This window comes from Xyrauchen texanus, chromosome 42 (genome assembly GCF_025860055.1).
Source record: "Xyrauchen texanus isolate HMW12.3.18 chromosome 42, RBS_HiC_50CHRs, whole genome shotgun sequence".
Classification (NCBI taxonomy): domain Eukaryota; kingdom Metazoa; phylum Chordata; class Actinopteri; order Cypriniformes; family Catostomidae; genus Xyrauchen; species Xyrauchen texanus.
Genome location: NC_068317.1, coordinates 18597140 through 18622738, shown reverse-complemented (window position 1 = coordinate 18622738; position 25599 = coordinate 18597140). Strand labels below are relative to the sequence as shown.

The window sequence follows — 25599 nt, the reverse complement described above, 5'->3', positions numbered from 1 at the left end:
GGTGTTTTAGCGGGTGCATGGTTACTGTATGTATCTACTGATACACACATGTCCATGTGTCCAGCGTACATATTTGACATGTCTTCATGTATGTGTCCACAGGAGCTGATACCTCTCATCCTGTGTACTGCCTGCCTGCATCCTGAGCCCAAAGAAAGAGACCAGCTACTGCACATCCTCTTTAATCTTATCAAGAGACCTGACGATGAGCAGAGGTGTGTATGTTTGTGTGTTTGGGTCTGCGCATGTGTATGTGTGCCCCCTTTCAATTGGCTGCTGGTTTCTTTTTGCCACCCATTTGATAACACTCTTCTGTTATATTCCTCTAAGGCAGATGATTCTGACCGGGTGTGTGGCTTTCGCCCGCCATGTGGGTCCCACTCGGGTTGAAGCCGAACTCTTGCCGCAGTGCTGGGAACAGGTAAGTTCTGGACTCATATGCACACTCACCCCACATACAAGATCGAACTTTACACTTTAAAACTTACAGGGATAGTTATGTGTATTCTATCATATACTCACTCTCATTTTGTTCCAAACCCTTATGACTTTCTCTCTTGTGGGAAAGACAAAGGGAGATGGTTTAATTCATATTCTAGTCCTTCTTTTTTATACAATGGCATTTGATTGTGTCTCAAAACTAGCTTTAAAAAGGACCTTAAGTTATCATGAAAGTAGTCCATACAATTAATGTATCATATTCCAAGTCCTTTCAAGGCATACAATAGGTTTTGTTGAGAAACAACCCAAAATCTTAAGTCAATTTTCATATAAAACTATTTTAAACGGCATTTTTCTGTTTTCTGAGGTTATAACCTCTGTAACTAAAGGGGCATTCAGTAGTTCTTTAGATAGCGTTAGAATACCGATACGGCAGTGGTGTTAGACACTGTACTGTCTAAACTGTAACATCTTATGATGCGGATCAGCATGATCATCTCTGCTGCCACCTCCAGCACTGGAATATCATTTGCATCTGGAAAATATCGAAGTTTGAGGTCATTTCTAAAGTTAATTATTACTCCTATATGAAGACATATGCCGTTTTATAGAGGTTGAGGTAGATGGGCCCCCCTTACTAGCTGTGATAAAGATAATGAAATTACACGTAGCTTTCTGCTTTGTAAACAATGCTGAAAATTGTCCAGTAATAAAATCGTAATTTAAATAGGAAATAGGAGTATGTTCAATAGCATATTAGAATATTTTTGCTGTGAATACTGAGAATTTCTACTGCTGAGAATCGTGACTACTGAAATGTTTGTATCGTGACAGCACTAGAAGAGAATATAGCTAAGAAAGAAAGTTAAAGTCAGTATATTTATAGCAATTATTATTACCAGAATAATAACTAGGAATGTCCCGATACTGGTATCGGTATCGGATCTGATACTGCGCTCATGTACTGGTACTCATACTCATAAAAGTGTGTAGATACTAAAAACCGATACTATGACGTACGAATGCCATTACATTAAACATTTACCCTACAAATTTAAATCACGTCATGACCTAGTGAGATTATTTAACCGCAAAAGCTGCGATTTTAAATATAATGTGATCAAAATAAAAGCTCAGTCAAAATTAAAGGTACATTTATAGAAACAAATTATGACAGTAATATATCACTTCTGTAAAGTTATGTAATATTCAGTGTACTACTACTACTACTACTACTACTAATAATAATAATTATAATAATAATAAATCAGTAATTGTTTTATACTTAAGCAGAATCTAACATCTATGATGCTCTTTTATGTAGCAGTTTATTTGACAAAATTTAGCTTCAATGTTGTATTTCAGATTGTGCTGTGAGGTTCTGTATAATAACACTTAATTTGCTAAATAAAAATACAATATTATGTTGAAAATTAAATTGTTATATTTTAATTTGATTAAAGTTTTATTTAATTCATTTATTTAAACACAATTTTGATAATTTTTTTAATAAACTGTTGACATGGAGTTTAGAAAAAAATCTATACACTGGCAGCCTAAAGTTTGGAATAATGTATAGATTTTGCTGTTTCAGAAGGAAATTCGTATTTTAATTCACCAAAGTGACATTCAACTGATCACAAAATATATTCAGAACATTACTGATGTAAAACAACAGCACCATCACTATTTGAATAAAGTCATTTTTGATCAAATCTAGACAAGACCCATTTCCAGCAGCCATCACTCCAACACCTTATCCTTGAGTAATCATGCTAAATTGTTAATTTGAAACTAGAAAATCCCTTGCCATTATATCAAACACAGTTGAAAGCTATTTGGTTTGTTAAATGAATCTTAACATTGTCTTTGTGTTTGTTTTTGAGTTGCCACAGTATGCAATAGACTGACATGTCTTAAGGTCAATATTAGGTCAAAAATGGCAGAAAAGAAACAGCTTTCTCTAGAAACTCGTCAGTTAATCATTGTTTGAGGAATGATGGCTATACAATGCTTGAAATCGCCAAAGAACTGAATATTTCATACAAAGGTGTACACTACAGTCTTCAAAGACAAAGAACAACTGGCTCTAACAAGGACAGAAAGAGATGTGGAAGACCAGATGTACAAATAAACAAGAGGATAAGTACATCAGAGTCTTTAGTTTGAGAAATAGACGTCTCACATGACCTCAGCTGACAGCTTCATTGAATTCTACCCACTCAACACCAGTTTCATTTACAACAGTAAAGAGAAGACTCAGGGGAGCAGAAGAATTGCAAAGAAAAAGCGACTTTTGAAAGGAAAACAAAAAGAAAAGGTTAGAGTGGGCAAAGAAACACAGACATTGGACAACATATAATTGGAAAAGAGTGTTATGGATCTTAAACCATTGAGCTTTTGTGGGATCAGCTAGACTGTAAGGTGCGTGAGAAGTGCCCGACAAGGCAGTCACATCTTTGGCAAGTGTGGGGTGAAATGTCACCTGAGTAACTTGACAAACTGACAGCTAGAATAACAAGGATCTGCAAAGCTGTCATTGCTGCACATGGAGGATTTTTTGATGAGAACTCTTTGAAGTTCCCCTACCAGGTAAGTATAAAGTCTGAGATTAGAAATTCTGAAAAAAAAAATCAAATTATATTAGTAATTTTTCACGTTATTAATGTCCTGACTACATTGTGATTAGTAAAATGCCACATTGATGAATAAAAGTACCAATTCCTTTCCATGAGAGCAAAATCTTTACATTATTCCAAACACAGGAGTATTTATGTGAACTGCAAAAGGGTAATTAAAAAAACATGAGAAATGGTTACAAGTGATGGCATTTAAATATATATACTTTTTCTATCTTTAAATTTGAACCTAAAATCTTGGTGTTGGAAAAAAGGTTTACGTTCATGTGATTGGTCAGCTTCCTATGTACAGAATCATACTCGAGACATAATCCATGTTTACTTTTAGCTTGTTAAAAATACATTCACCTCTCTCCTTCTTCAAATCTGAAAAACAACATTAACAAGCTATTTTAGTGTAGTCACTACATAGAGGATACTGTAATCGCAGTCCTGTGGTCCAAGCTGGAATTGACACTGTCGTGTTGTGTTTTGCTCTCTCTGTGTACGTCTGTGTTGCATGTGTGTTTCTCTCGTTTAGATTAACCACAAGTATCCAGAGAGAAGACTTCTGGTGGCGGAAGCATGTGGAGCCCTGGCCCCTTATTTACCCGTAAGAGCTTCCTGTTCCTTTAAATAAAAACGCAGTCTAACTGTGCCACATTAATAATCATGTCCACCTTTCAACAATACCATAAAACTCAAGACGTCCAAGATCTCGCTAGCCAAACTGTGGTGAGGGGTAGTCAAGCAAGAGCTTTTTATTATTTAATAATCATACCTCCGAATATCAGCACAGCACAGACTTGGTTCTTATTTGAGTTGCTATGGAGGAATTTTGTTTGTTTACTGTGGCTGTAGATCTTAGCATTATGGTCTGAACGCTCAGCAGGGTCATTCATTCAGTGCTATGATGAAACTCTGGCTCATGTACATCTGGACTGATCATTCAGTGCTCTGATTTTTTTAGTTATGTTGGCATTTTGCCTTTTGGCTTTTTATTTGCTGCAATCTGTAATTGAGTGTCTGATGTTTACTCACTTCCTTATGAGCATGAATACTTAATCATTTAACCAAACACAGCAGCACACAAAAAAGATCATGCTGTGTGAGTCGAGAGCTGGCATGGCATGCAAGTAGTAACTAATTAGCTCGATATAAAAACGGTAGAAATCTTTAAGCCTATCCTCATTTAGATATTACGTAGGTAAACATGTTTTTATGTGGGTTTTGCTTACATGGTTTGGCATCCAAATGTCCCCATGAGGATAGTACACCCTGAAATTGTCTACTTTGTGGGGATCAGCCTAAAGTCCCTATAAGGGAAAGCTGCCTAAAGGGGGGTGCACAATGTACGATTTATAATAGTCCTTTACGATTGTTGCTTGTCAGACTGTACAATATGAACGCATTGATATCGCCATGGCACACTGTGCGACATTATGTCAGACTGCACGATATACATCATAGCCGACTGTGATCCCAATCGTCCCGATCAATGACCGAGACGTTACGGGAGTGTTGCGGAATAGAAGCGAAACGGTGAAATTTGCCCACCACGAGGAGCATATTTTTTCTCTCTCTGAAAGTCGGGACATCAGCATTTCTATTGCTATAATATCATTCCATCACAAGCATAGGCTCACATTTACAAGAAAGATGGATTTTGTCAAATAGGTCTATAATAAGTCTCATCACAAATACAAAAAAATTACAGATGTTGAGAATGAACATGAGTGCGGGAGGAAGTCTACAGTAATTATGAGCTACCACAAGCAAATATTCATTGTGGAAATAAAGTTACAAACTTCTCCGTTCACATTGGAGAAAACAAAAAAGTGTGGTTATTGTACGTCTTTCTCCTCTTTTAGATTAGTAAACTATCGGCCACACAAAATTTTTAAAATTAATTAAGGCTGATAATATATCACGCTTGCAAATTCCCTATGGATGATGCACAAACATGACGTAGATTTCTATAATTGTATCCAGTGTTGATTCGGATTAAAATGTCCCATAAATACTTACCAGTATAAATAGTTACATGTTTCTATTTTATTTATTTATTTATTTATAAATAAAGTGTGAGTGATGTGAATCTTAACTAAATACGTTTACTGATGTTTAAAGTACATTTATTAAAAGTAAAATAGTAATTATAATAACGTTGTAAAGAATATGCAAGATAAATGTAAAGAAAAAAAGAGAAAATGCAATAATTTATTTATTTTCGTTTTGTAAGCTATTTATTTAATTCAGCGAATAATGCTTTCATATTGCTGACGTGTTACACTTTTCTCCTAGTTTCTGCTTATTTCTTATTAAAACTTAAAACTTATATAAAATGAAAAGAAGACAAAACATTGACAGTGCTTGAGTAGAGTGATAACTGGGCACAAATGTTGCTATGGTGGGGCAAATACAGAGCAGGTTTCTCTCCATGTAGGTGTGAGAGAGGAGCGGAATATCTCATCAGGTCGTAATAGCAGTCACCCTATATGGCTACGATGCTAAATTTCTGACACTGCCAGTACTTCATCGGAGGCTGAAGATCATCTCAAAGGCTATTAATCGGCCATCTGTGAACGTGTCTCGCTGAACGTTTTAAGATTGCCGATTTTGCCCTGCGACGAGAGAAATCCTTTGTGATTCCCGAAATTTGTCTCAGACGGCAGAATCGTGGCCAAAATCGTACAGTGTGCACCCACCTTTATTAACATAAATGTTTTACGTGAAATCTAAAAGTGCAAAAAGTGAGGGTTAGATTTAGGGATAGGTGTAGGGTGAGGGGATAGAAAATATCATAGCTCAGTATAAAACAATGAAGTCAATGAAAAGTCCAACCATGATATGAAAAACTAAACAAATTTGTTTGTGTGTCTACAGAAGGAAATCCGAAGCTCCCTGGTTCTGTCCATGCTTCAGCAGATGTTGACAGAAGACAAAGCCGACATGGTGCGAGAAGCCGTGGTGAAAAGTTTAGGTATTATCATGGGCTACATAGATGACCCAGACAAGTACTCCCAGGTGTGTATATGGAGTTAGTCACACATGTAGCACAGAGGCGTATTTTAACCACTTTTTGGACAGTGATGTCTGATTTATCGGTGGTGTCTTAAATGTGTTTGTGATTGTTTTTGGATGTGTTTCAGGGCTTTGAGCTGATGTTGTTGTCTCTGGGAGACCCATCAGAGAGAGTGGTCAGTGCCACCCACCAGGTGTTCATTCCTGCCTTCGCTGCCTGGTGCACAGAACTGGGCAACCTACAGTCCCAACTCATCCCCTCCCTCCTCACATGCATCAGAAAACTGCTTAAGGTGAAAAACCACACTCAGTGAGCTTATATAATTATGCTTCCCATTCACATACATTGTTCTTAATATTAGCTAATAATAAATACTAACCCCAAAATACACCTTTTTATCATTTAGAGATTTTAATTAATATTTAGCCTTATTAGAATAAAATTAGAATATTTTTTAATTGAACTTTTAAAATAGAATTTTTACATCTTTTTAGAGTTTAATTTTGAGAATGGAATATTTAAATATTTTTAGAATTTGAAGTTTGAATCTTTTCTGAATTGTATCTTTAGAATGGAATCTTTGACTTTTTAAAATTTATTTAAAATTGAGTTTTCAAATCTTTTTAGATTTTAATATTAAGAATGGAATTTATGAATAATTTTTCAAATCTTATGAATTGAAATTTCAGTTATTTTTGAATTTGAATCTTTAAATCTTTTTAGATTTTTTTTTTTTTTAAATCTTATTAGATTTTATCCTTGGGAATGGATACTTTAAATATTTTTTGAATTTAATTTTCAAATATTTTTAGATTTTAATCTTTAAAATGGAAAATTTCTATAATTAAAAAATTAGAAATTTCAGTTCATGTTAGAAATGAATATTTAGAATTAAATCTTCAGATATTTCTATCAAATTATGAACTTTTTATCAAGGTTTGCTATTCTTTTGGGTATTTTTCAAGATGGTTCAGCAAGACATATACAGCAATACAGAAACTATCTTTTAAATACTTGTTATTTAATTGTAAAATGTCTCTCTCTCTCTCTCTCTCTCTCTCTCTCTCTCTCTCTCTCTATACTATCTATCTATCTATCTGTCTATCAGGGTGAATATGGTTTAGATGAACACAAGCTGCATATTTATTTGTCAGCTCTTCAGTCTCTCGTCCCATCTCTGTTTGCGGTGCTTTTTCAAAACGCCCCCTTCACCAGCCGGGCCAAACTGCAGGTCGACGTGCCTCCTATTGAGGGTGAGGGGTGGCCAAAATCAACATGCACACACACACGTTTTTGCTAACATTCTTATTCAGGCCACGTTTAGCGACACAGACCTGGCGCCTGACTCAGTGTAACTGTAGGGTTTTTACCATGAGGTTGCTCTCTGGTTTTGGGCTCACTATCAAAGTGTTCTTTCATTTACACGCTGCGGTTGTGTCAGATGATTTGTGCAGTTGTGCTTTTTTAGTGTATTCCTGGCTATAAAGACTGCTCCTGTGTGTGTATATGTGTGTGCGTGCATGCATGTGACCCCTTAGTGACCCGGTTCCCGCGGGCAGCATCTCCGTTGCAGGACGTGGCCACCATCGTGGGCAGCCGAGAGCAGTTGTCAGTTCTACTACAGTTATATGATAATCAGCTCCAGCATGAAGGAACTACAGGATGGGACAGTTTGCTCTGGGTGGTCAACCAATTGTTAGTAAATGTCACTGAATGTCACATGCACACTTTTTACCTTTTTTTTGCCAATTTTATTTATAGAGATAGTGAAACCAGAGACCAGAAAAGTAGAACTAAACCTATATGCGGAGGTTAACCAATCATAACAGATATCATTTGCATATAAATACTTGAAAGTACAAAAACAGCCTGTTTAATTCTAAGGGTTAAATACAGTGAGAGAGTGGAAAATGGTCAAGTAAAGGTAAATTACGATTCATTTTGGTCAGAAATAAATTGCTTCAAAAGTGCTGAATATGGCCCCTTTAAATTTATGGAATAGTTCATCCATATTTATCTTCATGTCATTTCAAGCCCATATTTTTAATTCATTTGGTGAAGCACAAAAGATCATTTTTAGATAACGGTAGTGCAGTTTGAGGAACAGACCAAAAATTAAGGCATTATATACTAATAAACTTAATTTTAAATGAAAGCATATGGATTTGGGAATACATGATACAATTCATTGTTGTGCAAACTATCACTTTAAAGTACAGACAATGTATTTAAAATAATTGAAATGGCCATTAAAATTCAGATGTTGTAATGCATTTTTAATATACAGTTCATACGCTGCTCATAAATCCCATTGTTTATTCACATTTGCATTGAACCTGATTCTGGCTTCCCTCCACAGTTTACCGCAGCTAATAGAGATAGTAGGACGCATCAATGTCACCTCATCCACTTGTGTGCATGAATTCTCCAGATTCTTCTGGAGATTTTGTCGGACATTTGGGAACATTTTTACCAACACCAAGGTAGGACACATCAAAGACATTTTCCATAGGCTGTCCGTTGCACCTCAAAAGATTTTTCTTTCTTTTTTTTTTCTTTTTTTTTTGTTAGGCTGAAGTGAAATAGCTAAATGGAGCTTGTGCTGCAAATAGTTCAGTTACAGAGTTCAACAGTTTCAGTTTAATTTAGGTGTTGTTTTTCCTTCATTCTTGAAGGTAAAACCTCAATTCCAAGAAATCCTGCGGCTATCAGAAGAGAATGTGGGTAAGTGACTGTTCAGTTAACCAAGAAAAACACCCCCCCCACCCTTTTCACAGGAGTAGCAGGGATGAGAACACACTCTATATGTATCTCTTTTTAACAAGCAGGAGACTGTGTGTGTGTCAAATATGTGTTTCAACTTTCATAGGATATGGAAATGGAGCATTTTCTTTCATTCTTTGAATGTACAAAACTGGGCATGTTGTATCATTTTAGTGTTATGAGCCTAGCTGAATTATTACCAGATGAATTCAATTAACTATTTAGTTGAAAACCTTTTGAAGATATCTTGTGAGGAATTTGATGAATGTTCAGATATTTAAATGTAGAGATGGTAACAATGCTTGTATCCTGCAGATGCCATAGCAGGAAATGACATCCTTACCAAGGCTACAGTGCCAATCTATGCAACTGGAGTCCTGACGTGTTACAATCAGGTATGAGTGTCAACATAGAGCTGGTTTGTCATGACAATATGAAGAAACTACCCTCTCTAACCAATCATGATTCTTCTTTTTTCAGGAGGAGGATCGTAAACTCTTGGTGGGCTTTCTAGAGGATGTCATGACCACACTCTCTCTCTCCCATGCTCCTCTTGACAGTCTGAAGGCTTCATTTGTCGAGTTGGGGTGAGTGTCTTTCAACACGGTTAAATCACAACATGAGCTCATCTCAAGCTGGAATTCCTTTAAGCCAACATAAAATGACTCACTCACAAGAATCATGATCACACCATTTTAAAATCAGCATAGTTCTAGTCCTAATGTGTTAATGTGACACCTGGAGCGTTTGTTGATGTGTCACCTATAGCTGTTTGTTATTTTTGTTAATGTGTCACCTGTAGCCATTTGGTATGTTTAATGATGTTTCACCTATAGCTGTTCATTATTTTTGTTGACGTTTCACCTGAAGCTGTTTTTTCTTTTGCTGTTTTTTTTTGCCAGCTGTAGCCATTTGTTGATGTTTCACCTATAGCTGTTTGTTATTTTTGTTGATGTTTCACCTATAGCTGTTTGTTATTTTTGTTGATGTTTCACCTGTAGCCGTTTGTTAATATTTAACCTGAAGCTTTTTTTTGTCACCTGTAGCCGTTTGTTGATGTTTCACCTATAGCTGTTTGTAATTTGTTGTTGTTTTAACTTTTAGCTGTTTGTTATATTTGTTGGTGTTTCACTTATAGCCATTTGTTTTTTGTTGATGTTTTATCTATAGCTCTCTGTTATTTATGTTGATGTTTCACCTATAGAAGTTCTGTTAATACATTTCAGTGTTTGATTTTAATGCCATTTATGTCTAATTTTGTACATGGACAATTTTGATACTTTGTGGGGTCGCCATTTGAGGACCATGTATAATCTGACCAGTTGAGATCCACTACCATTAATTGACCATATGAATAACCAAGTCATTTGAAAAAAGACCTAAAGACCTTATATACCAGATGTTCCATGCTAATGGCAATCTAACTGACTTGAAGATCGGGTTTTGCTTCTTGTCTCCAGTGCAAACCCAGCATATCATGAGCTGCTGCTGACGGTGCTGTGGTATGGAGTGGTCCATACATCTGCACTAGTACGCTGCACATCTGCACGCATGTTCGAGGTAAGACCTCCCTCCAATTCAAGCTTCAACCATAGAAATGCTTGTTAATTAAGTTTGTTTAGCCATACAGTTAATACAGTTGTACTTCCGCTGCCCTTATTCTGAAAGTTTATTTTGTTTTAACTACATACTGGCCAGTCAAATGATTAGTAGTGTCACTAAAGACCCCATGAAATCGCTTGACAAGTAAAGTTTTCTTGACGTATTTCCTATTGTAACAGGAAGTTTGAATCCAATAGGTTTTTTTACAACACAGCCATGAACCATGATTTGCTTCTTGCCAGTCGGTTGCAGGTGGTGTTAGGGGAAGGGCCATTTTTATTCTAGAGAGTATTTGATTGGACAAAATTATTTGTAGTACAAGATGAATGTTTTCCCAGAAGAAAAAGACTATATTTTAAAAGCATTTGTATTATAAAGTTTAGTTTAGGGATGGAATGATACCATGTTTTCTGATTCCGAACTATCAGTATCGGCCGATACCGATCCCGATCCAATACCAGTGTTGTTTTTTCTTAATGAGTTTAGAACATCTATAATTCACAGTGTTGAACTGATTGGGAGTACTCTTGTGTAATGAAACAAAAACCCCTAATAATGCATTATTTCAATATAATATAGGAAAACAAAAAAACAATTACATAAGAGCATGTGCAAAAATTGTATTGTTAACTTGTCTGCAGAACGCAGCAGCAAAAATAACAGAAATTCCAACAGTAAGTCTTCAGTAGAAAATAACTTTGTATTCACTTGTGTTCTCTTTACACATGTTACACATTTGAACTTGACTTGTAAATGGTTTCTGATCTCTCTATCTCTCTTTTATTTATTTCATTTTAGTTTTATTAGTATATCAATCCACTTTTCAATCACACATTCATTTTTGGAACACAATTTGTTTTGTTGTATTTTTTTTTTTTTATATATAATTTTACGATACATTGGTAATACATTTCAGTTGTAATTTCTTCAGGCATTTATTTTGAAAGTCAGGTGCTGAGCACTCCAGAAAGTATGTGTTTGAGTGAGTGTTTGTAGGCTAATTCGCAGTAGTGTAATACTCTTCTCATTCAACATCTGGTAAAATGCTTGTCCGGTGCTGTTCTCAATACGTGTTATTGTTAGGCAGACCTAACTATTGATCATCTACATCTGAAATGGAGTTTGTATGGAGCAACCACATATTGCACTGATCAGTGCATCACAAGCCTCTCTGCGTGTGTGTGTGTGTGTGTGTGTGTGTGTGTCTGTGTCTGCAGAGCGGCATTCGTTCAGTAAAGCGTGGTGCCAGAGACCTACCTGTGCAGGCTCACTGTATAATTATTATCAAACACAGCCTTTTGCAATTCACTAAGCTTTTGGATGACTGTTAGAGTCTGAATAACATGCAAGAGTTATATAGACTATTTTAATGGTGATTTGAAGGTTAATATTAGTCATTATTTGAGCTTGACAGTAATGTCAATGACCAACATGAGGTATCTGATTTGGATCGGGCTTGTCAAACCGATACCCAATCCGGGTAAAATGTCAGTATCGGACCCGATACCGATCCAGGTATTAGATTGGTGCCATCCCTAGTTTAGTTTTGTCAACTTTTAGGAGTGTGATTAGTGTATAGATGGCTTCAAACCAAATAGACATGAACTAAAATCCACAAAGCTAGTTTTGATTTTCATGGGGTCTTTAATGCTTTGTTTTGATATAAGTAAGTTAAGTTACTATTGAGTGATTTAGATGAATTGTTGATGTGAGGTGGTAAATCTGTCCTTTTAGATCCTCTCCACAATCCCTTTAAGGGCCCCTATGCCTTGTCAGCCCTGTTACCTGTCAGTTCACTGAATGTTTATGTGTATTTGAAGTTGTTGCAGCTTTAAAGCATCTGTATGTCTTTGCACCACAGCACGCATGCTATTGTCATTCAGAAATAATGTAACGAACCCCCACATTTCATTACCTCTCCTCCCCTCTGTGTAAGTCAGTGTAATGATTCGAGGAGTGGGACTACACTTTTTTCATCTGAGAAACCCTCTTCTCATCTGTGGTTGTAGCTTTAGTTCAATTTGCCTGGCCTGTTTAGTCTTTAATTTTTAAGTTTTCTGTGTAGCGTCTCCCTGGGCCTCTGTCGAAATTATTTTTTTTTTCATTGTATGTCTGTGCTGTTTTTAGTTTGTTGCCGTTTTTTCTTCGTTTTTATCTGTCTTTCTCTCTGCGGTGTTCCATGACACTGTGCTTGCTCCTTCCATGCATCCTGTGTGACATCACCCCTGCGCTGACCAATCAGCTGTTGGTGAAGGGGGTGAATGAAACGCTAGTAGCTCAGAGAGTTGTTCCAGCACTTATCACTCTCTCCAGTGATCCTGAAATGTAAGTCTCCTCCTGCCTCCTTCATCCACGCACCTCCCTCTGCATTGGTTTTCTCAGGAGGCCACGCCTTCATTAGCCCCTCCCCTGAGGGCACTCCCACTATGAACAAGTGGTGGTCAGAGCCAAAACTGGTCACAATAATGTTTTGAATAATTGAATTATTTTGCCCAAATCGGACAAGGCTAGCAATAATTCACATTGACATTTTTGAAAAGGATATTTTTGTAATTTTCTTTTTTTTTTTAAGTTTCTTTTTTTTTTTTTTTTTTTTAAGTATTCATTTTTTAACTTTTGTTAAAGTTTTGTTGGTGAATCTCACAATGATATGTCAAATCAGAAGAATTTGTAGGGACGGTTAAGATTTTAACATTTTGACATTACCTTGATGACTATGACAGCACATTTCTCAAAAACAAAATCTCATTCTCATTTTTGTAATATCATCCTATGTATATCATATGATATGTAAATCATCCTTTCTGGACACAATGATTATTTAAAAATTTTCATAAATCATATTCAGTACTGCAAATACTTCTATGATAAGCTACTCAGGATGGTCATGAAGGTAATGTCACAAAGCTAAAAATCTTAATGGTCTTAAAAGCCTTTGATTTTTCTGATTTAATAATTTATAATTGTCATTTATTAATAAATTATTATTATTTACTTATTTTTACTTTTGATTTTGGGGTGAAATATGACCCTGAAATTTCTTGACAGTTTTTGTGATATTAACCCCAACAACAAATAAATATATATATATATATGATCACAAATAATCTTTACAGTATATGTAAATAATTTGTAATAAATGCTAATGTTATTTCAGTCTGAAAGTGTACATCTGGCTCTCCTGATGAAACCAAGGCCTGAGTGACAGTGCTTATTTTGTAAAAGTCTCACATGCTCAGTGTACTAACATACTTCATGCAGGCTATACTAACCACTACATGCTTGGAGAAGCTGTACTTTCCACAATCCATTCATCCATCAATCAGTCCATCCATACATACATACATCCATGTGGCTTGTGGCATGTGCGGCTGCCAGTTACTTTCTCCCAAGGCCCCCTAGCACCAAAGTCTCCTCTCCCCCCACCCCCCACTAGGTTCTTGGCCATTTGTGTTTGACCCCCCGTCTCTCTTTTGCATCTGACTGGTTTGCAGCTGGTTCTTCGAGGCATGAGCGAAGCCTTAATTGACAAGCGAGTAGCTCCGGCCCTTATTACCTTGTGCAGTGGTCCTGAATTGTGAGTTAACCGCAGCTATGAGTCATTTTAAAAACCAAATGTCCTCTCTGGTTGGAGATATATATATATATATATATAATTTTTTCTTTTTTATTATTATTTTGTATTTTTTTTTCTGTGTGTGGGGAGGGGGCTGGGTATTTGTTTCTGTTATAGTTTTCATACTGACATGGGAATGATCATGTGACATTAATCATCTTGCTTACCACATATTCCATCAAGTGATTTGTATTTCATGGTTCTGTTCCTTTAATGCATTTTTTGTCATTTTAATGGGGAAATTAATGGTTTATTTTGGATGCACAGTGATTGTTTTTGTGCTTTCAGTTCAGTGAGGATATCCACAATACCTGCTTTTGGAACAATTATGGAAACCGTAACACAAAAAGAGGTATAAGTCTTTAATGTGCTTCCTCAGACAATCCTCACATATGGTCCCAATGGATTGGCACTATTGCTTAAAATCTGTTTAGAGAAGTTCTTATAGATGTTTTGTGTGTGTATGTATTAGCTGCTAGAAAGAGTGAAAATGCAGCTGGCCTCTTTTCTGGAAGACCCTCAGTATCAGGACCAGCATTCTTTGCACATGGAAATTATCAAAACGTTTGGAAGGGTAGGACCCAATGCTGAGCCACGCTTCAGAGATGAATGTAAGTGTCTTCTAGTACTTCATATTCCATTAAAGAAATACCTGTACTAGAGATGTGCAAAACTACGTGGTCAATTAGACACTCTTAAGGAAGCCTTGATTATAATTAGGCTGATTTAGGGTCATATCCACCCCGCACTGATCAGATACGTTTCTAAGGGGGTATTCACATAGGTTCACATTGTGTTCAAAAACAGCTTGATGGAATGCAACAGAATGGAACAGAATGTAGACGTCTCAAGACTCATTTTTAAAAGTTGAACTATGTTTCAAGAGCCATTCACACAGGACTCATTTTTGCGATCAGAACAGCTAAACAGAGCACAACAAAATTAAGAAAAATAATGTGGTCTTGAGACGCTTTTTTTAAAGTCAAATTTTTTTTTATTTGATGCGATGTCCTCACAAAATGAAGACCTACAGATAATAATGAGAACACTGCTCATAGCTGGTGATTTTAAACCCAATAGGCATTCTTTGTCAATGATTTTCAGTTTCACACGTCAAAAAACCCAACAGCCTGTTATAATATCAGAATTGTAGTCTGTGTCCATGTTTGTCCCTCAGGGCACACAAATTACTTTGGCTAAAGACTTTTGAGTTGTTGTTTTTTTTTCCCCACAGTTGTTCTTCCTCATTTGCACAAACTGGCTCTTTGCAACAACCAGCAGATGGTGGAGAGTAAGAGAATTGACATCGCCACTCAACTTTTTGAGGCTTACAGCGCCTTATCCTGCTGTTGTATCCTTCATACCCACACTGGACAGAGAGTCATGTCAAGCTAGACTTTTAGTTCATAATTTTGTCTGTTTAGAGCTACTTTTAACTTCTTTGCCCTTTTTTTAAACTAGTTTTGCTTAGCCAGACTTTTGATCTTCAGTCTGGTCCACTTTGCAACCAATCAAATCAAGAACCACCTACTTGTACAGAAAGAGGCCATCTGACCGAATTGTAAAAGGTCAATGACAGATCGCTTTTCGCATGACGACCTTTAGGAGTGGGGAAATCTGAAGTAATTTTAACAACAATAATAGACAGTACATAGCTGTGAAAATAAAGCAGTATATACAGTTGTTCCCAAGAATGTCCAATTTACTTGTTATTAAGTACCTTAAACAACACTCTTGAATATATTTTCAAGATTTGATACCATAAACCTTGAAAATGTTTGCAAATCCAGCAACTAGTTCAACCCTGAAATCGTTCATTGTTGTAAATTGTTACTTTGGTAAACATGACTTGGTATCCTGGCAAACTCCCTAAAATTGTGCATAAGGCCTGCTAATCATATTTTAGCTTGCCATTTTTGCCAAGCCCTTGCTATTATTGGAAACGTTATTCTTCAGGCCATTAACAATATATGGGCGGTTCATTGGCGTACCATTTGAGGCTGAAACAACTTGTCAATTCAAGATTTTTATTGTTTTTGTGAGCCTCAGTAATGATAGCAGTTGACATTTCAAAGGTAAAGTTGTTTTTCTCTAAGCGGGAACATTTTGGTAACAAACTGGAAACCGTTTGACAGCACAAGTAGACAGTACACCTCCATTACTGGTTTTTGGCACAGACTTAATTCCAGTTTGAACTGAATAACAGATACTGAACGCATAATCTGTGACCATTTTTTTTTTCTTCTTCTTTTTGCTTCAGAGTGCTTCAACATTTCAAAAATGCTTGCATATCCCACTGGCAGGGAAAGAAAGAAAATAAACCTCAGCCATATTTGTACATTAAATTGCAGGGTGGATTGCCGAATTTGTCTTTAAATGCTCTGTGATGTTGTTCGTTTGAGCAGAGAAAGCATAGCCCAGCCCATTGGTCAGGATTCCCAGCACACATGCCTCTACTGACACTACTTTTTGTCTTGTACTTTTCTTTTTCTCCACTGTGCCACAGTTCAAACCTTCATGTGCAGTGGCTTGCCCCCCAAAGCGTTTTTATTAAACCTCCTGTCTATATTCTGAGGTACTGTAACATCATCAACATGCTGTTGAGACTCGATCTGTGGGATGTATGTTAGCCTATATATAGACTTTTGGCGGATAACGGCCTGAATTTGGTTTTATCAAAGTTTTGTAGTCACAGTTTGTGTTCTGTTTGGTAGAAACTTAGAGGTATAGTTTACCCAAAAATTTACTCACCATTATGCCATCCCAGATGTGAATTACTTTCTTTCTCCTGCAGAACACAAATAAAGATTTTTAGAAGAATATTTCAGCTCTGTTGGTCCTAACAATACAAGTGACTGGTGACCAGAAGTTTGAATCTCCGAAAATCACATAAATCAGCATAAAAGTAATCCATTAGACTCCAGTGGTTTAATCCATGTCTTCAGAAGCAATATGATAGGTGTGGGTGAGAAACAGATCAATATTTAAGTACATTTTTTATTTATTTTTTAAATCTACACTTTTGACCAACCCCAACCAGTAGGATGTGATATGCATAACAAATGCAAATAGCCAAAAAAAAAAAAAAAAGCAGATATTGATCTGGTTCCCACCCACACCTATTATACCTATTATATCGCTTCAGAAGACATGGATTAAACCACTGGAGTCATATGGATTACTTTTATTTTGATTTATGTGATTTTCGGAGATTCTAATTCCTGATCACCATTCACTTGCATTGTGTGGACATACAGGGCTGAGATATTCTTTTAAGAATCTGTGTTTGTATTCTGTATAGGAAAGAAAGTCATACACATCTGGGATGGAATGAGAGAATTTTCATTTTGGGGTGAACTATCCCTTTAAATCGCTATTTAAAGGGATAGTTCACCCAAAAATGAAAATTCAGTGTGCACAATCTTTACATTTTAATTATTGATATCCAATATTTAGATGAACAACAAATATTGATGAGTCATTAATATATTTGGTTCATTGTACATTTTAAATGCACAACGCTGCTAAAAGTTAATTTTGCCATACAGTCTTCAAAATGCATACATTAGAACATTGAGTCAGACTGGGATTACATTAAGAGACAGAAGCAATTGAGACAGCCTAAATACATAGAACTGTGTTCTGCAAGTTTTCCAAGATGCTTGGGGGAAAACTGAATGCCAACAACCTTGAAAAACAAATTGTATCTGTGTACTGTGGTTTTAGGTTTTATGTGATAACTGCAATTTGTATGAAGGTAACTGATAAATAAAAACTATCCATGACATTCTTTATTTTCCCACATGTGCCACTACACTTTTGCCAGTTCTGTATAAATAATATATATATATATATATATATATATATATATATATATATATATATATATATATATATATATATATATATATATATATATATATATATATATATAAAGGATTTGTTATTTTTTGTAAGGGAACAATTTCATCCTTAGTGGTCATTTTGCTACATTTTACAAGCATAATAAGCATTGTTCTAGACTTTCTTTAACTCTGGTACTTTAGTTATTTCTGAAGAACTCATGGTGAATCATTTCCTCCCTGGACTGAGATGTTTGAGGACAGACATGGAGCAGCTCTCTCCAGAGCATGAGGTACTAGATCAATATCTAGAAAAATTCAAATTCTATATATAAATGTTTCCTTTTCATGTTTCCAAAGTCTTTGTTAAAATCACACACCCAAAATTCTCTTTTAAAAACCAGACCCATAATACTGTGTCCCTTTCTTGAGTTTTGTCTTTTTAACGGTCCTTGCATACTGCATTTAATATAGCCTGATTTCTATTTATTTAATTTCCTTTGCCTTGTAATGGCCAGCTGATGCGCCATCCATACCACGTGGTATGTGTGTGTGTGGTATGTGTGTATGTCAGACTTCCCAGCAGTGCTCTAAGAATACTTGTTTGTCCTTCAGGTTATTCTCAGTTCCATGATTAAGGAGTGTGAAACAAAGGTGGAGAACAAAGGCATAGGAGAGGCACAAGGGTGAGAACACACACTTTAATTGATTATCTCTTGCCTCATTCATTATTGTACAGGGAGCCTTTTAAGGTTCTTCAAAACACTCCATTTATGGTGAAATGTGTGATTTTATTCAAAATTAGCCTCACAGAACAGAATTGTACATACTGACTGCTTTCAACCACGTTTCCTGAATACTCCATCTACTATTGGTCAAAAACACTTTCCTAAGTCCTGCCCCAAACGCACACCATTGGTTGAGCCAATTTTGCTTACAAATCAGTGTTGACATTGCCACAATGTATGCACTTTTGGGGGGAATCAAACTAAGGCTTACTTTAAAAGAAAGTGTTGCAACATTGAAAAAAAATTACACAATTTACCTTTTAAGAGGGAAATCTAATGAAAACAGTATGTTTTTTTTTTGTCTCGTTGTATTATTCCAACTTGGATCATTTTCTGGTGTTGCCCAATCACAAAAACAACAGTACAAGTGCTCATTCAGTAGCAGTGGAAAAAATCTAATAATTTACAGCAGTTCTCTAAGCAAACCAAACTACACCTACATACTCAATCTTTTGGTACTTAAGCTTTTCACAAGCTTATTTCCTTGACAGTTTATCTTTTTGAGTCCAACTTTGCTTTAACTCAGCCGCACACAGATTGTGAGGATTCCCATCAGGAATTGGAGGCCTCTGGCTTAGCCACACGATTTTTGCAAACCCGCTGCAGTCATGCTTAAGGACTGTTTCACATAACACATCAGTATACTTTGAACACAACTTGTATATCATTCTTACAGGTGCCAATTCTAACACTTGTAACTATTATTAGTGGTGCTAGCAAAGACACTATTATTAATGCTCATACTAAGAGCTAGTGGTTTCAACAAACCCTTAACCCTAAGTACTTGTATAAAACTTGGGTGTGTAACTACAGCACCCGCAACAACCTAAATTCCTCTCAGAAGACTGAAGCAAATCATAGCAGATTTTAGCATGGACTAGTGTCAATCTCATTCTTAGAAAATGCAAAAAATATAGTGTATTTTGTTATGCTGAATTATTTATTTCCAAATTCGGTAGAGAACTGTGAAAGCTTTTCTCAATCACCCTCATAGAAGAGGGAGAACTGTTCCAGGGTCAGAAATTAACAGGGGCTTGGGGCAAAAATGCCACTGAAATTCTAAATCATGAGTTCTTTTTATGTGTTACATCTGATATTTTTATATATATATATATATATATATATATATATATATATATATATATATATATATATACACTCACCTAAAGAATTATTAGGAACACCTGTTCAATTTCTCATTAATGCAATTATCTAATCAACCAATCACATGGCAGTTGCTTCAATGCATTTAGGGGTGTGGTCCTGGTCAAGATAATCTCCTGAACTCCAAACTGAATGTCAGAATGGGAAAGAAAGGTGATTTAAGCAATTTTGAGCGTGGCATGGTTGTTGGTGCCAGACGGGCCGGTCTGAGTATTTCACAATCTGGTCAGTTACTGGGATTTTCACACACAACCATTTCTAGGGTTTACAAAGAATGGTGTGAAAAGGGAAAAACATCCAGTATGCGGCAGTCCTGTGGGCAAATATGCCTTGTTGATGCTAGAGGTCAGAGGAGAATGGGCCGACTGATTCAAGCTGATAGAAGAGCAACTTTGCCTGAAATAACCACTCGTTACAACCGAGGTATGCAGCAAAGCATTTGTGAAGCCACAACACCCACAACCTTGAGGCAGATGGGCTACAACAGCAGAAGACCCCACCGGGTACCACTCATCTCCGCTAACAAATAAGAAAAAGAGGCTAGAATTTGCAAGAGCTCACCAAAATTGGACAGTTGAAGACTGGAAAAATGTTGCCTGGTCTGATGAGTCTCGATTTCTGTTAAGACATTCAGATGGTAGAGTCAGAATTTGGCGTAAACAGAATGAGAACATGGATCCATCATGCCTTGTTACCACTGTGCAGGCTGGTGGTGGTGGTGGTGTAATGGTGTGGGGGATGTTTTCTTGGCACACTTTAGGCCCCTTAGTGCCAATTGGGCATCGTTTAAATGCCACGGCCTACCTGAGCATTGTTTCTGACCATGTCCATCCCTTTATGGCCACCATGTTCCCATCCTCTGATGGCTACTTCCAGCAGGATAATGCACCATGTCACAAAGCTCGAATCATTTCAAATTGGTTTCTTGAACATGACAATGAGTTCACTGTACTAAAATGGCCCCCACAGTCACCAGATCTCAACCCAATAGAGCATCTTTGGGATGTGGTGGAATGGGAGCTTCGTAACCTGGATGTGCATCCCACAAATCTCCATCAACTGCAAGATGCTATCCTATCAATATGGGCCAACATTTCTAAAGAATGCTTTCAGCACCTTGTTGAATCAATGCCACGTAGAATTAAGGCAGTTCTGAAGGCGAAAGGGGGTCAAACACAGTATTAGTATGGTGTTCCTAATAATCCTTTAGGTGAGTGTGTGTGTCTATATATATATATAAAAAATATTTTATTCTAGGTCTAGGTACATATCTATATGGAATTTATGTCAATGAAAAGATTAAACTGTAGAATTTGACATTTTAATGTGATAAGAAAACACGTTACCTAATAACACAGCATTACTATATACAATGTGCTTGGATTGTTACTTGCTTAAGTTCTCCAGAGTTTAATGACACTTGTAGTGAAAAATTGATAGGGTATGTTCAATCAGATTTGTGCTTGGTAAGGACTCTCTCTGTTTGTCGGTTTCCAAATGAAGCTTTCCCAGCTTGTGAACACATGTGGCACACTTTAAAACCTTTAATCTAAAATCATGGCTTGATCATAAACAGCACTTGTCCCCTTAATTTCACTGTCTGTTCCAGTGGTTTTCTGCCATGGCTCTTTGCGATATTTATAAATGTTCAGACATTATAACTTCAGTGAAGTCTTTCATTCAGTCTGTCACTGTTGGCCATTATATTGTAGGTAAAGTTGAATCTTTCTCTCACAAAATGTGTGGGTTGTTCTTCCACTAGTCATCCAGGATAGACAGACAGATATAGATACAGACCGATACAGTATATATATTTAGGGAACATTTTGGGTGTACAAATCTTAGACCAAGTAATAAAAACATAAGCTGGGTTGCACACGCTCTTTGCATGAAAGTAGTCATTTTAAGCTTCTTTTTTTAAACTGTTATATATAGCCTATTAGACACTCCTGTATGATCATAAGACCCTGTCTAATTTGTGAGACTACAGTGTACATTTTCTAGGTTTTTGTATATAACTGAATAAATAGTTTCTATTCAGTCTGTAAACCACATGTTATCTTCCGCTTGCTTAATCATGCAAATTTGTATTCACACTGAAGTCCTAAAGGGATAAGGTGACATGGCGGCCCCTGCCCTCATGTTGCATATACCGCAGTCATACAGTAATATTATCATTATACTCAAACATTGCCCAGGGTGCAGGAGAGTTCTACACACCAGGTTGGCCCACTCAGTACCCGGTACATAAACAAGAGAAGTGGGTGGCATGACTTCAGTGTGTGTTTGGTAGCACCACAGCTGAATAAGACCTTTGCCTGTCCAAAACTGCAGGAATGCAAGCATTTCAACTCTCCCATTGGGTTAGTGCCACGTTTTAGGCAGCTCAAGATGAATAGTGCTCTGCAAAGCAAGATTTATGAGTTCAAATAAAAAGTATGTTTTTATTTGTAAAATGTATGCAAATAAAAACAATTTATTCAAATATTAGGTGATTTTATTCATGTGGCAAAAAAAATGCTTTAACTAGTTCAGATGGTTAAACCAGTAAATCTAGTTTTTTTTTTTATCATTAAAGACACAAGGCCAAAACAGTAGAAAGAAGTGTTGTTTATTTATTGTCATATTTCATAGCTACCTGTATTTTTTTTTTTTCTCTCACATACATTTTTAGTAAATTATATTTAGAAAATCTGTTCACATCCATGGAAGAATAAAGATGTTCAAGGACCGTTTATGAAAGCAAACATCATGAAAATAATTTGGTTCTGAAATAATAATAAAAAAAATGGACTCCGATCTAGAATCTATATATAAATGGATAATTATATAATTATAACTACTTTTGATATAAAGACAGATTTTATATTTCCAGATTTTCTTTATGTAACCCATGAATTCTGTCAATTTTTCAGGTCCATTTCCATTGCAGCAAGTCTGGTGGGTGAGGATGCAAAAACAAAATTTCTAAGTAAGATGGGTCAGCTGACCACCTCGGGTGCCATGCTGGCTAATGTTTTCCAGAGAAAGAAATGATTTCCCATGATCCTCTGCTGTCTGGGACCTCAGACTACTTGAAATCAATCGTCTGCCTTTTTTTTTTGTTCATCTTGATTTGCTTTATTTTATGTATATATATATATATATATATATATATATATATATATATATATATATATATATATATATATATATATATATATATATATATATATGTCTTAATTATTTCAGCCTCCAAAGAAATTTGCACTCATGTTTGTTTTTTGTTTAGTTTTTTATTTCAGTGGCTTATTTGCATCACTACACCTTTTTCTCTTTTTTAAAAATGTGAACTTTATCAAATCAAATCAACAATTCCTTCCATGTCTTGTTGTCTTTATGTATTGCCTTGTCTGGAGAAAGTTTTCTATAAGTGTGTAAAATTATCTGGGGTTTTGTTTCTCTTGTTTTGGATATGCTCAAACCGTAAATAACTGTAAAATACAGTGACTTAAGAGAACAGAACCTAATGTCATGTATATTTGAAATTCATGTCATATGATAATAAAAACGAAGACCACTTATGTACATCTGACTCGTGATTCATTTTTTTGCTTTGATTTACACTTGTTTAAGGTTTGCATTATCATCTATAATCAGCATTTCAAAAGCTATTATGGCCAGACGTGCAGTCCACCAATAACGTTCTGTGCCATGCAGTAGGAATGCCCACTAGAGACTTCACAATACAGAGACTAGCGACACAAAGCGACAATGCAATTTTCGGTGTGAACGGGGCATAGGTGTGCTATGCCTTCTCTAACTGAATGACCTTAAAAGGATAGTTCACCCAAAAATAAAAATTCTCTCATTATTTACTCACCCTCATGATATCCCAGGTGTGTATGACTTTATTCACCAGAATACATTTGAAGAAAAATAGTAAAATATCTTATAGCTCAGTAGGTCCTTAAAATCCAAGTGGATGGTGATCTGACTTTTGAAGCTCAAAGAAAATCACATATAGTCAGCATAATCATCATCCATACCTGTCCACCAGACATTCATTGGACATCCATACCTGTCCAATGAATGTCTTCTAAAGCAACACAATCCTTTTTTGATGCGGAAAGATATTAACATTTAATTTATTTTTTTAACTCTAAATCATGCTTCTGTTCTGCAGAGGTACGTGTCTGTGACGTAATAGCATTTGCACGCGAGTCACAGCCGGAAGAGCAGTGCTGTTTCCAAGTGAGTAGGAGGAATGCTGTACAGAAGCTATGTTGGTTTTGATCTGTATTTAAATCAGTTTTTTTTTTTTTACTCACAATGGTGCGTTTGTATGCTCATCCTGGATGTCTCAACCGAGAGAACGTTAGATTGCGTCCGTCACATGCCGTGATGTGAATTCGTCACACGGGAGACTGCTTGGACTCCACCCTCTTGTGAAGCTTATTGGAGGCATTGTATTATAGTTAAAAGTACTTAAATATTTATATTTTTTTGCACCAAAAGTGACCATATCACTTTAGAAGACATTCATTTAACCGATGGAGTCATATCAATGATGTTTATGCTGACTATTTGTGATTTTTGGAGCTTCACCCCAAAACAGAATTTACATTTATGATTGTCACATTAATATTTTGTTATTCGATTGGGATCTTAAAACATTTGTATTTATACCTTTTTATATGATTGATGATTAATTAAATGACTGTACACATAAAATAGCTCAAATTTCACAACAACTTTACCACAAACCCATATACTAAACACGCAAAAACTGAACTTACAGAGAAATACATCCCCTTAGAAATGTTTGATTGATATGATTCAGGTGATAAGGCTGGCAGGCTACTAGCCCAGCAAGCTCACCAAGCCAAATCATCTCGCCTTATTCCTAAGCTTTATAGTCAAATGGGAGATCTTAACAGACTTGCAAATTAACGACACCTTCAAACAATACTACAGTAAATTATACAGCTCTGAATGTGATGATAACTTTTCACAGCTCAGTCACTTCTTTGATAACCTTCCCTTTCCTTCTGCCCCAGCTGAACAAAAATCATTACTGGGAGTTGCGATCTCAAAGGCAGAGATTCTAAAAGCCATCAATTCCTTGAAATGCAACAAGACTCCTGGTCCGGACAGGTATTCCTTTTTAATTTTAAAGGGGTCATATAATGGTACATGCACTTTTTCAAGTTGATTGTACTGAAATGTGTGTTGGCTGTGCCTGTACACAACCATCCTATTATGATAAAAATCCATCCAGTGTTTTTGTTTTAATCTCCTTATATATTTTCCCCTGCCTCAAATTGAGCCGTTCGACCGTGTAACGTCACACGGTCGGACGCCCCTCCCAGGATTGTTGATTGACAGCAGTGTTTCAACACAGACCCGCCCTCGCTCGTGAGCGAGCTGTCAATCATAGTCCGTCATCATTGTTGATACACTGGAGCACAATGGCGCCTAAGCGATTGTGGTGTTCTGTTCTTCGGTGTAATAACGAACACAGCAGTCATTTTGATGTTCCTAAATCTGAACCGCTGAAGACGCAGTGGCTGAGTTTTGTTTACGATGGGAATATTCCCCACGAGCAACGTCAATGCGTTCATGTTTGCGCAAATCATTTTTCACCAGACTGCTTTATAAACGAGGGTCAGTATAAAGCTGGTTTTGCTAAGAAGCTGCTGCTGAAAAAGATTCGGTACCAACTATTTATATTCTCTCTGCACCTCCAGAAGAAGTAAGT

General features: G+C 36.3%; 1 protein-coding gene across 5 annotated transcripts in view; it reads left to right on the top strand.

Annotated features, from left to right (window-relative positions):
- LOC127634917 (RAB11-binding protein RELCH homolog) overlaps positions 1 to 23018 on the top strand; it is a 65624-nt gene extending 42606 nt beyond the window's left edge. For 3 of the 5 annotated variants that reach the window (XM_052114671.1, XM_052114668.1, XM_052114670.1), the window contains 19 exons: positions 103 to 215; positions 331 to 421; positions 3601 to 3672; positions 5946 to 6086; positions 6212 to 6376; positions 7193 to 7337; positions 7623 to 7779; positions 8444 to 8567; positions 8760 to 8808; positions 9163 to 9242; positions 9328 to 9434; positions 10308 to 10407; positions 12692 to 12774; positions 14354 to 14417; positions 14538 to 14676; positions 15300 to 15416; positions 18112 to 18200; positions 18523 to 18593; positions 22775 to 23018. In XM_052114671.1, the coding sequence (XP_051970631.1) occupies positions 103 to 215; positions 331 to 421; positions 3601 to 3672; positions 5946 to 6086; positions 6212 to 6376; positions 7193 to 7337; positions 7623 to 7779; positions 8444 to 8567; positions 8760 to 8808; positions 9163 to 9242; positions 9328 to 9434; positions 10308 to 10407; positions 12692 to 12774; positions 14354 to 14417; positions 14538 to 14676; positions 15300 to 15416; positions 18112 to 18200; positions 18523 to 18593; positions 22775 to 22895 (2028 nt within the window). In that variant the 3' untranslated portion in view covers positions 22896 to 23018. Of the gene's footprint in view, positions 1 to 102; positions 216 to 330; positions 422 to 3600; positions 3673 to 5945; positions 6087 to 6211; positions 6377 to 7192; positions 7338 to 7622; positions 7780 to 8443; positions 8568 to 8759; positions 8809 to 9162; positions 9243 to 9327; positions 9435 to 10307; positions 10408 to 12691; positions 12775 to 13943; positions 14027 to 14353; positions 14418 to 14537; positions 14677 to 15299; positions 15417 to 18111; positions 18201 to 18522; positions 18594 to 22774 lie in introns of those variants that run through there. The other 2 variants (XM_052114669.1, XR_007969426.1) reach the window with 2 other exon arrangements.
- Positions 23019 to 25599: the final 2581 nt, after the last annotated feature.